The sequence below is a fragment of the Salvia splendens genome, chromosome 2 (genome assembly GCF_004379255.2).
Source record: "Salvia splendens isolate huo1 chromosome 2, SspV2, whole genome shotgun sequence".
Classification (NCBI taxonomy): Eukaryota; Viridiplantae; Streptophyta; class Magnoliopsida; order Lamiales; family Lamiaceae; genus Salvia; species Salvia splendens.
Genome location: NC_056033.1, coordinates 41,615,452 through 41,627,466, shown reverse-complemented (window position 1 = coordinate 41,627,466; position 12,015 = coordinate 41,615,452). Strand labels below are relative to the sequence as shown.

The window sequence follows — 12,015 nt, the reverse complement described above, 5'->3', positions numbered from 1 at the left end:
ATTGGAATGAGAAGATGATGAGAAACAATGGAGATTCTTGAGAAATTTATACATGTAAAATAATTATATTTTATTACATATTGCTTTTGATTGAAGTAAGAAAGTATAAAAATAATGTTGGCTGACTATACCGAGACTTTAAGGTTAATTCTTTATGAACAGGCTTTAAATCAAAGCATGTGTGAAATTCTATGCTTTGATCAATAATCATCTGATGAAACACATGATGCTATTATTTGGTAAGCAAAGTTAATTTTAGTTAGCAATTTTAGGTATTTAGATATTTCGTCGAGGTTGGACAGAATCTTCTTCCCGGAGAGACAATGTGACGAGAGGGAAGAAAAGTGAAAAAGACACTATTTAGGTGCCGTAGTTGAGTCATTTTATTTTATTCTATATCCGATTTTACTTTCTCTCTAATTATCTACTGTATTTTTTAATTTCTTAGACTTTTTCTCCAATTATTGATTTTGTCTATCACTTATTTATTCTCATCCACTTAGTTCACTAAATACTCATCCATTAATCCTCTTACAAAAAAATGACTTAATTACGGTGAAACGGATAAAATATTACTCATATTATAATAAAACATCAAACATCAATATTTACAAAAAAAATCATACATAAATATAAATTAATCATACATCAATAAGTTTTTTTTATCAATCACTTCATTTTCCTTTCAATAGCATCAGCTTCTATTTGTGAAATATGGCTTCCGTCACCATCGCTGGCGGCGGTGGCGCCACCTCCTTGGAGGGAGAGTTGGCCTTGGGTCATCGTGGCGGCAGCGGTGTAACCTAACATCATTTTGTAGCTCTCCAAATCTGTACACTTGAGGTGAGGGCTGCTTTCTAATGGCAAATCCTTCATTTCGACCACTCTTTCATGTTCGTATTTGTGCTCGTGTTCGTGTTCGTGTTCATGATTTTCTTTCCTCAGCTGAAGTTGTCCTTCCATTTTCTTGATTTTGAAATTTAATTTCAGGTATTATTTTTTATTGGTAAAATTGATGAAGTTTGGAGATCAAATATTCACAAGTTGGCCGCATTTATAGATCCTATAAATCCGTGTGTTTCTTCCTTTAGAATTGGAAAGTACTTCATATTATATAAATAGGATTTCATTCATTTTGGAGATAAAAGCATATGAATTATGAGCAAAATATCACAATTTTTCTTGTAATAATGTCATGCTAACTTCCAATAATCTCACAAGTCTCAATATTTCGAGGCCTGGATATAGGATATACTGTCACGTGATGTATCCAGCCAATTACGATTATAGGATTGTAGAAATATTCTTCCTCTGTCTAATGCTTCTCGTTCTACTACCCTTGTTTCCTACTAAAATTCACAACCCTAGTATCATTATTGCTTTTGCCAGAAGTAGATAGCAAAATAAAACTAACTAAACAAAGAAATGAAATACAATAAATTCTGTCTATTGTTTCCACTTCCAAATTCTGTCATCTAGTAAATTCCAAAGCATGTGAGAAACACAGCATGTCAACGTTGAACCCTTATCCTTCACACAAACAACCAAAGCCAATTTCTGGCTCACAAACAACCATCAACTTATCATCACACCTCCACACATCTTTTCCAACCCAAAAACAAAATACAATGCCATAAATTCTCATAAACAAACCAACCATTTTCCTTTTAGAAAAAGAAAGAACAAGAAATCTCAGATCGAATCATGGCAGCAAACTATCCAACTTCGAGAAAGTCCAACACTCAGATCCTCCAGGAGTTGGAGGACCTGAGCGACTCCCTATACCAATCCCACATGGCATCCACAACCACACGGAGAACCGCCTCCCTAGTCCTCCCCCGAGAATCCGTCGTCCCTCCAATCTCGTCCAGCGAGACTGGACCGGACAAAGAAGACCTCAACCCTAAACCTCGGTCAAGGCGGATGTCCCTGTCCCCATGGCGGTCTAGGTCAAAGATGGACACGGAGGACATCCGCCCCAAAGACCCCATCAAGTCCCAAAAGAGCCTATTTAGCGACGAAACTCCCATTGCAACTGCCGCCACTACTCCCGAGAAAAAAGGCATTTGGAAGTGGAAGCCTATAAGAGCACTAACTCACATAGGCATGCAGAAGCTGAGCTGCCTATTCTCTGTCGAGGTCGTGGCAGCCCAGGGCCTCCCGACCTCGATGAATGGGCTCCGCCTCTGTGTCTGCGTCCGCAAAAAGGACACCAGAGACGGCGGGGTCCAGACCATGCCCTCCAGAGTCTCCCAGGGCGCTGCGGATTTCGAGGAGACCCTCTTCATCCGGAGCCACGTGTACTACACCCCGGCGGGAAGCGGGGCCCACATGAAGTTCGAGCCGCGGCCTTTCTTGATCTACGTGGCCGCGGTCGACGCCGGCGAGCTGGACTTTGGTAGGAAAACAGTTGACCTGAGTGGCTTGATTCAAGAGTCCATTGAGAAGAGCTTCGAAGGGACAAGAATCAGGCAATGGGACACCACCTTTAGCCTTTCTGGAAAGGCTAAAGGTGGTGAGCTGGTTTTGAAGCTAGGCTTCCAAATCATGGAAAAAGATGGAGTTGTTGGGATTTACTCCCAGGCAGAAGGCCAGAAGTCCGGGAAAACCCGGACCCACTCGCCTTCTTTTGCCAGGAAGCAGTCCAAGTCATCCTTCAGCGTGCCTAGCCCAAGGATGACTAGTCGGGGACTCCCCCAGTTAGGAGCCGGCTCGGAAATGGATGACTTGAATCTTGACGAGCCGGCTCCTCAAGCCACACCCCTGCCTTTGCCTCCCGCCCCAGCTAAAACAGACAACAACAATGACAACAACGATATCGAAATTATTGATTTTGAAGTGGAGGATAAGGGAGTTGAGATCCAAGATGAGGAAGAACAGAGTGAGGAGAGCTCAGACAAGAGATCAGTTTCAAGTGAGGTTGTTAAGGAAATTGTTGTCCAAGATCAATCCCATCTCACAAGATTGAATGAGCTTGACTCCATAGCTCAGCAAATCAAGGCGCTTGAATCATTGATGGGAGATGAGAAAGCACTCAAATTGGATGAGGAGACAGGATCACAAGCACTAGATGCAGATGAGGATAAAGTGACTAGAGAGTTTCTCTCAATGCTTGAAGCAGGAGGTGGTGGTGGTGGCGATGGCAATGACGACGACGACGATGAATCCAAATACGAGGATGCTCGGATGCAGGCTCTGCAGTCGGAAGACGCGTACGAGGACGAGGATGGAAAGGAGGCAGAGGTCTTCTTGCCTGATTTAGGCAAGGGGCTCGGCTGCGTTGTGCAGACACGTAACGGGGGGTATTTAGCGTCTGCGAATCCGTTTAACGTGGTTGTCGGGAGGAAGGAGACGCCGAAGCTAGCAATGCAGGTGTCTAAGCCAGTGGTGATTCAGTCAGAGAAGGGAGGGTTTGAGGTGTTTCAGAAAATGGCTGCATTAGGCCTTGAGGGGCTGTCGAGTAGGCTGCTGTCGTCGATGGCGTTGGACGAGCTGTGTGGGAAGACGGCCGAGCAGGTGGCGTTTGAGGGGATCGCCAGCGCGATCATACAGGGGAGGAGCAAGGAGGGCGCCTCCTCCAGCGCTGCGCGCACCATCGTGGCCGTGAAGTCCATGGCCGCGATGATGAGCAGCGGGAGGAGGGAGAGGGTGTCGAGTGGTATTTGGAATGTGAGTGAGGAAGGGGTGACGGTCGATTATCTTCTCGGGTTTTGTTTGCAGAAGATCGAGGATATGGCCGTGGAGGCGCTTAAAATCCAAGCGGAAGTCGTTAAAGACGAGGCGCCTTTTGAGGTTTCGCCTTTCAATGATGGTGGTGTGGATGTTTTTGATTCGGCCGTCGCGGTGGAGGAGTGGGTTGGGGGAGGTATGGAGGCAGAGGCGATCACGGTGGCGGTCTTGGTTCAGCTCCGCGACCCCATCAGGCAGTTTGAGGGGGTCGGGGGGCCTATGGTGGTGTTGGTGCACGCTGAGGCGTGCACCAGCGAGGATGGGGAGAGGAGGTATAAGGTGTCGAGTTTGCAAGTTGGGGGGATGAAGGTGAGGAGCGGAGGGGCGAGGGTGGGGTGGGATACGGAGAAGCAGAGGCTCACGGCGCTGCATTGGCTCGTGGCGTATGGGATGGGGAAGGCCGGGAAGAAGGGGAGACGAGGGGGTGCCAAGGGGCCGGACGCGCTGTGGAGCGTGTCGTCGCGGATCATGGCTGATATGTGGCTCAAGCCTATTAGGAATCCTGATGTCAAGTTCAACACAAAGTGAGGAATGTGAGTTAGGTTGATTTTGTTTGTGTTGTTAGGTTGGATTTCAATTTATACAGTATTTGGAAATTTGGAATAATTTGCTTCTGTATATAAGAAGGATTGCTGGCTCTGTTTTTTTAGTTTAGTTTTTCTGCTGAAATTTATGCTGTGAAAAGTTGTTATAAGTTGCATTTCTATAGGAAGATAATTATGCTATTACTTGTTTTAGGATTTTGAAAGTGGATAAGATTGCTTATGTTTTGTCTTTGCTCAATAATTTATTCACAATTTGCATGCAAACTGTGTATGTGTATTCTGCTACACATTTTGCTGATGGATTATGGATGAATGATTTCCAATTTATTACTAGCATTTTATAGAGAATATAGAGTATGATTATTTTGGAAAGGCATTAAAAGTGTTAGTATATGATATAATAATGCAACAAGATATTACTTTGATGTTGTGCGTTGTATAGACTACTACTGCATGGTTATCGTATTTTGATCTCGTATTTTGTATTTATTGAATTTATGAATGTTAATTCTTTTATAAGCATGACAAATTGAATCTATTGTTTATGCAACAATCCTGTCGTTGTAGAGGTTTTTCTCAGGCCCAATTCTCATATTTTATCAGATTAGGCCCATGGGCTTTCATATGACAACAAAAGTCCATTAAGCACACCTCTCAAATTCAACGAACTTGATTAACAAGTATAGCATTTTTCTTAGTAATAGAAATTAATAAAAATATACAGTACATTTTAATACATCAATATGGCATTAAATTAAAATTTATTTTTAGACTATCAAAGTTGTCAGATCAGTTGTGGACTACAATGCAAGCTTGAAGACTTATCTAATCATCTAAATACGTTAAATTTCAAATAATTATATCAACTTAAAAAGACAAACTTTACCTTGTGACAATGACTGATTTTTTAATGCAAACGATATCCTTTGAATATTTTATTAAAGTATTTTATCTATGCATTACTTTACATTATACTCCAATGTCACTACCAACTTAAATAATTTGTATATTCGACTTTAGAAAAGATTGAATTGTTTATGTGTACACTCGATTTGAAGTGGCAATGAAGCATATTCTTTCTTACTGCATAGTACTCTACTCCCTCCGTCTCACATAATTTGACTCAGTTTTTCATTTTGGGCCGTCCCACATAATTTGACTCATTTCACTTTTACCATTTTTGGTAATGGACTCCACATTCCACTAACTCATTCCTACTCACATTTAATTATAAAACTAATATATAAAAGTAGGACTCACATTCCACTAACTTTTTCAACTCACTTTTCATTATATTTCTTAAAACTCGTGCCCCGTCAAAGTGTCCCAAATTATATGGGACGGAGGGAGTATTTTTTTAAAACAGTATAATAATTAGATATCGAAAATTTAAAATGCCACAACTTATAGTGGACCGTAACAGATAGGACAAAGAAGTCAAAGCGGCAAAATTAAAAAAAAAAAAGAAGAAAACTTACAATTTATAATTTATTGATATTTAATATATCCACATATATCGTCAAGTGCATTAATATTCTCTTTGTGCTCATCAACAAAATATTGAAAACATTCGAAGATTGGTGTGAAAAAGTGACCAATTTCATATATAAATGAAATTAAACTCTATTAATTTCATTTAATTAAACCCTCTATATCGTACAAGCAGAATTATTGAAGCTACTTATGATGAGTGATGTTGATTAAATCACACCATCGTAGTTTAATAATTATATATCAAGATCACTATGACTGGACTGATATTTTTAAATCGGTATTGCATAATGATGTCTTCTAACAGAAATCCACTATTTTCCACTTTATATACAATAATAGTTTTTCCATTCCATATATTTGATTGATGGATATAAAATATAATTACTATTTTCCTGTTATAATAATATTTTTTATTATGTGCCAGACTGTCACTGATTAATTTTTCTCCATGAGTTTATATTATTTCATACTCAATCTACATTTCTACATATAGTAACTTGTTTTTGCCAATACTTAATTATTGCATATTCTAGTAAGCAAAATACTTATAAAACAAAATTGGAAGTCTTTAAAGTAAAATTTGGTCATTATTTGTAAATTAAAATAAGATGTTTATGCATATTCCACAATCATCAAAAACCTAATCTTAATTATTTTCTTGAACCGCGTAGAGTGCATAAATATAGAAAATATTAGGATGAAAAAGAAACATTGTCTCTATCCCAAATTAAATAAAATATCACAATAATAGAAAAAATAATCACAAGATAACGCACGAGATCTTACAAAACAATCGGGAAACAATAAGAAAAAAATGGTCAAATTGTTAAAAAAAGCCCACTAAATTTGTTCAATTATTTTTTTTGTCAATCTTAGAACTTTTAAAAATGAATTATTATATCAAAGTTGCAATTTTAAAAATACTTGATTGATCATATCATAATTTTAACATTTCCTCATAATCTCTAGTCAGTATAATGTGGTAGACGACAAATATAATGTGAACAAAATATTTAACTAATAGAACGACTTCGATTTTAACATTTTGTCATAATCTAAGATTATAGGCAAATCAGTATAATGTGGTAAACGATAAATATAATGCGAACGAAATGTTTAACTAATAGAACGACTTTGTGTAAAACATATATATCGCGAATTTAATTACGTACATACATGTATCACATCACTAAATTCGGACATAATATAATGTAATTTTTTGACACGTGGCGATTAAAAAAAAAACTGTCAAAACTGTATATCATTTTAAAAGTTGATCAAATGTAGTGTTTTTACCTAACAATTTACCCAAAAATGAAGTGGAAATGAAAGAGACTTGTTTCTACATTTATCCAGAAACGATAAGAAAATCAATCAAAACGATAAAAAAAAACAGAGATACTAATAAAATAGAGTAAACAAAAAGGAATAATTTACAATACTAGTCATGATTGTTTGATATTGAAATTGATGGATCCAATGAATTCACGGTATCTAATGTTTTCTGTTTCATATTCTTCATCAATCCCCTCTCTCTAGCTTCTGCTGTCTAAAAAAGTTCTTCCCAAAGATTCGGTTCTTTTCCAAGATTCCGAATTTGAGGTCATGGGCTTTCTTCAATTCGCGTGTTAAGGTTTTGGGCTCGCTAGTTTTGAGGAATCCTTGCATAAAGGAGCAGTTTTTAATCGAATGATTTCTTTTCACATGGATGCTGATGGAGCTTACCTCGTTTCAGTTTATAGTCACACCCTTACATAAAAAGATTGCTTTTTGAGACATTAGTTTGTCAAATTCCGCCCACAAATTTCATCCCATTTTTGCTGATATTTCAGATTCTCACATAGCTGTCCTCGAACGGTTCTTTCTCACTCTTTAGCATCTCTCTCTATTTAAAGTTAGTGAGTGAATCAATATGTATTTCACTCTTTGCTAGTAGGCATAGTGAGTTGATCAGCTTACTTCAGTTTTGCCCCTTTTAGCTTTTCTCAATAGGTAATACCATCTCTCTCTCTGCTCTTTTCTTGATGTTGATGGCTGATTTTGAATCTGATTTTTGAGCCTAGGTTTATGAGGATCTGTGTTTTGCATTCTTCTTTCTTGAATTGATACTGTTTTATATCTTGGTGTTTGGTTTGGACAGAGATTTGAGGATTGAAGTTTGTGGATTTCGATTTTGAGAAGATGAACGGAGCTGCATTGGTGGCTATTGCTGCCACAATTGGCAACTTCTTGCAGGGATGGGATAATGCAACCATTGCTGGTTATTTCTCAACTTTGATTATGTTTTAGTTTTTTTTTTTTATGATAGATTGATTGATTTACATATGTTTGAAGTGTTGTAGAGAGTTATATTGTGGATAATCAAGCTCTGTGCTGTGATTCATATTGTTTTGTGTCTAATCTTGAAAAAAAAATCATGCTTGTATTGCTGATTCTTGGCATCAATTTTGCTCTTAGAGCTAGCATTTGGTTCAAGTTTTCGTTTTTATGCTTATCCATGCAATCCTCGTGTAATTAGGTGCTGTTGTTTACATTAAAAAAGAGCTTGAGTTGTCTGCCGCCATAGAAGGGCTTATCGTGGCAATGTCCCTCATTGGTGCCACGCTCATCACTACTTGCTCGGGGACGATTTCAGACTGGGTTGGTCGACGCCCTATGCTTATTTGTTCGTCCATGTTCTATTTCCTAAGTGGGATTATAATGCTGTGGTCGCCTAACGTCTATGTCCTGCTCCTGGCAAGGCTTTTGAATGGGTTTGGTACTGGCCTTGCCGTTACTCTCGTCCCCCTTTATATATCCGAGACTGCACCCTCGGAGATACGAGGCCTGCTGAATACGCTCCCCCAGTTCACGGGCTCTGGTGGGATGTTTCTGGCGTATTGTATGATTTTTGGGATGTCGTTGCTGGCCTCGCCTAGCTGGCGATTGATGCTAGGAGTTCTCTCTGTCCCGGCTCTTGTCTATTTTGCTTTGACTGTATTCTATTTGCCTGAATCTCCTCGATGGCTCGTGAGTAAAGGGAAGATGCTCGAGGCCAAACGAGTGCTGCAGAGACTACGTGGCAGGGAAGACGTTTCTGGTATGTTTGCTCAATTTAGAAACTTTAAATGTCGCTTTGTGTTTCGAATGACATGATTTAAGGTTTCTTATCATGTCGCTTTAACATGTGGCGTAGCTGATTTTTCTTGATAGCAGTTGTTTAATTACTTGTCTTATTAGACTAATCGTGCTCCTTTCATCCTCAGGTGAAATTGCTTTATTGGTCGAAGGCCTCGCTGTTGGTGGTGATGCGTCGATAGAAGAGTACATCATCGGTCCAGTAGATGAGTTAGACGAAGACCAGGAGCCGACTGCAGACAGAGACGCCATCAAACTGTACGGACCTGAGGAGGGGCTCTCGTGGATTGCAAAGCCAGTCACTGGTCAGAGCCGTCTCAGCATCGTCTCTCGCCAAGGAAGCTTGGTAACTCCGAGCGTGCCTCTTATGGACCCTCTAGTGACGCTCTTCGGCAGCGTCCACGAGAAGCTTCCTGAGACAGGGAGCATGAGAAGCATGCTGTTCCCCAACTTCGGCAGCATGTTCAGCACCGCCGAGCCTAATATGAAGAATGACGACGAGTGGGATGAAGAGAGCTTGCAGAGAGAAGAAGGCGAGGGTTACAGATCGGATGATGTAGAGTCCGACGATAACTTGCATAGCCCGCTGATTTCGCGCCAAACGACGAGTCTAGAGAAGGACGGAATGGGGCCTCAGTCCCATGGCAGCGTCCTGGCTATGCAGGGGAACGCGGGAGACGCGAGTAGCATGGGCATCGGCGGTGGCTGGCAGTTGGCGTGGAAATGGTCCGAACGAGAAGGGGAAGACGGGACTAAAGAGGGAGGTTTTAAGAGGATATATTTGCACCAGGAGGGTGGTGTCCCTGGCTCGAGACGAGGCTCACTCGTTTCACTCCCTGGAGATCATGCTGCTAATGTCGACGGAGACTATATCCAGGCAGCGGCTTTAGTGAGCCAACCGGCCCTTTTCTCGAAAGATCTTATGAATCAGCGCCGCCCAGCCGGACCTGCAATGGCGCACCCTTCGCAATCTGCTGGAGAAGTCTCGATTTTGGCGGCCCTCCTTGAGCCAGGGGTGAAACGGGCTTTGATTGTCGGGATCGGGATCCAAATACTGCAGCAGGTACGAATACTTAAAACTAACCTCGTACGTGTTTTAAACGGACGCGCCTCTCGTGTTTACTAGCTGATGAATCCTTTCTTCGGTGCAGTTTTCCGGTATCAACGGCGTTCTCTACTACACACCTCAAATCCTTCAGCAGGCGGGCGTGGACGTTCTTCTCTCGAACCTCGGCCTCGGCTCCAACTCTGCGTCTTTCCTCATCAGCGCCGCCACAAATCTCCTGATGCTTCCGAGCATCGCCGTTGCAATGAGATTCATGGACGTGGCCGGTCGAAGGTATGACTTCCGTATCCGAATTTCATATACTCGTAAAACGTGTAGTCGAAGCTAAGCTGCCTCTGCTTGATGTTTTTAAGGTGGCTGCTGCTGACAACAATACCAGTTCTAGTGATATCCCTCGCCGCTCTCGTTATCGGGAACGTGTTCGATTTCGGAGAGGTCGTCCATGCCGTTGTCTCGACCGTCTGCGTCGTTATCTACTTCTGCACGTTCGTGATGGGGTACGGGCCGATCCCGAACATCTTATGCTCGGAGATCTTCCCGACCAGGGTGCGCGGAATCTGCATCGCCATCTGCGCGTTGGTCTTCTGGATATGCGACGTGATCGTCACATACACGCTCCCGGTGATGCTGACCTCGATTGGTTTAGCCGGCGTGTTCGGGATCTACGCTGTCGTCTGTGTCGTCTCGTGGATATTCATCTTCTTGAGGGTTCCGGAGACGAAGGGGATGCCGTTGGAGGTCATCACGGAGTTCTTCGCTGTCGGGGCCAAGCAAGGGGCGGCTAAGAACGAGTAGACCGTCGGCCGTGCTGACGTGGATGGTGGTGCCATCCCAACCAGTTTTGTGCAGTGTGTAGCATTGCACTTTGTATTTTACACTTTTGTTTAAGCATTTTGTTACAATGAGAGGTCCAAGATTTTAATTTTTGGGTGCATTTTAAATTTTTATTTTATTTTTATTTTAATGCTATTTTTATATTAAATGTTACTACATGTTACATGAAGTATATGCCATACACGTAAAAAAATTAAACTTAAAAACTACTAACATATAGTATTTGTATAAAAATAGGATTCTCATAGGAGTACAATTTTGGGCTAAATTTCTGAAATTGAGCCCTTTAAAATCATTTTTTGCTCAAATTTGAGCCCTTCATTTTTGAAAGCCCTATCTCTTCATCAGCCATTCAGATTTCAGTATAATTCTCAAAATTATTTTTTTTTTGAAAAAAACTACTCCTACAATTTAAATTTATTATCGTGAGGTTTTATGAAATGAAAATTAATAAATTCTAGAATTGGATTCAAATTGATGTGGACTTAAAGATTTGTAAGCTACAAAACAAATAACGATAGTTCTGTATCTTAAAATTGAAGATTCAACACTTGTCATTTCCTCAATAGTTAGCATAGTTTCTACTTTTATATATTTAAAACATTAAACGGTTTAATTTGTTTACTTTTCTAATCCTAATATACACATTCTTTAAGGGAGAGCCAGTCATTAATTTTTTAGTTATGTTTTGCAAATTTCAGTTAACACCATCTAGAATACAAGGAAAAAACATGTTTCCTCAAAACTACCAAAAATAGACAAAGAAACCTAAGTAATGCCTTGTATACTTGAAATGAGAACTACCAAGTTAAAAGCTAACACTCTTTGCCAATGTAACGTTTAACTAAAACAAATACATGTAGGAAGCAAAAAATCACATATTATGCCTGATTTATCAAAAAATATGAGGTTGGAGCATGTTCTTTGCATGAGGTTGAAGACATAGGATATATACTCTATTTCTTTCAACGACAAAATTCGATATTTTGTGTTTATTCCAACTATATAATTATGGCGCCCATCCTGAAAATGATATTTAATTACTAATCAATTATTTAGATAGTAACACTAGCATTAAGTGGCATGAATTTTTGGGTGTAATAACTATCTACAATCTTATCCTTTTCCTTTATCTTCGCCTAACTTTTACACTTTAAAATAATTACATCCACTTAGTAATTAAGTTATTTATTAGCTAAGTTCACTGTGAATAGTCATCTATTTTGACAT

At 40.1% G+C, this 12,015-nt stretch overlaps 2 protein-coding genes across 2 annotated transcripts; both read left to right on the top strand.

Moving 5' to 3' along the window:
• The first annotated feature begins 1,605 nt into the window (after window positions 1–1,605).
• Window positions 1,606–4,499, top strand: LOC121792909 (protein PLASTID MOVEMENT IMPAIRED 1-like). The gene has a single exon (XM_042191045.1). The coding sequence runs from the start codon at window positions 1,705–1,707 to the stop codon at window positions 4,255–4,257; it is 2,553 nt and encodes an 850-aa protein (XP_042046979.1). The 5' UTR covers window positions 1,606–1,704; the 3' UTR covers window positions 4,258–4,499.
• A 2,680-nt stretch (window positions 4,500–7,179) lies between these two features.
• LOC121792908 (monosaccharide-sensing protein 2-like) lies at window positions 7,180–10,909 on the top strand. Its single transcript, XM_042191044.1, has 6 exons — window positions 7,180–7,760; window positions 7,909–8,028; window positions 8,287–8,847; window positions 9,014–9,948; window positions 10,037–10,224; window positions 10,305–10,909. The coding sequence occupies exons 2-6, from the start codon at window positions 7,950–7,952 to the stop codon at window positions 10,744–10,746; spliced, it is 2,205 nt and encodes a 734-aa protein (XP_042046978.1). The 5' UTR covers window positions 7,180–7,760; window positions 7,909–7,949; the 3' UTR covers window positions 10,747–10,909.
• Window positions 10,910–12,015: the final 1,106 nt, after the last annotated feature.

Bases quoted from the DNA above. Each gene is read 5' to 3' on its own strand.
- LOC121792909 (XM_042191045.1), top strand. From the start codon at position 1,705: ATGGCAGCAAACTATCCAACTTCGAGAAAGTCCAACACTCAGATCCTC.
- LOC121792908 (XM_042191044.1), top strand. From the start codon at position 7,950: ATGAACGGAGCTGCATTGGTGGCTATTGCTGCCACAATTGGCAACTTC. The intron at 8,848-9,013 runs GTATGTTTGCTC...TTTCATCCTCAG, and splicing joins TGGCAGGGAAGACGTTTCTG to GTGAAATTGCTTTATTGGTC. The intron at 9,949-10,036 runs GTACGAATACTT...TCTTCGGTGCAG, and splicing joins GGATCCAAATACTGCAGCAG to TTTTCCGGTATCAACGGCGT.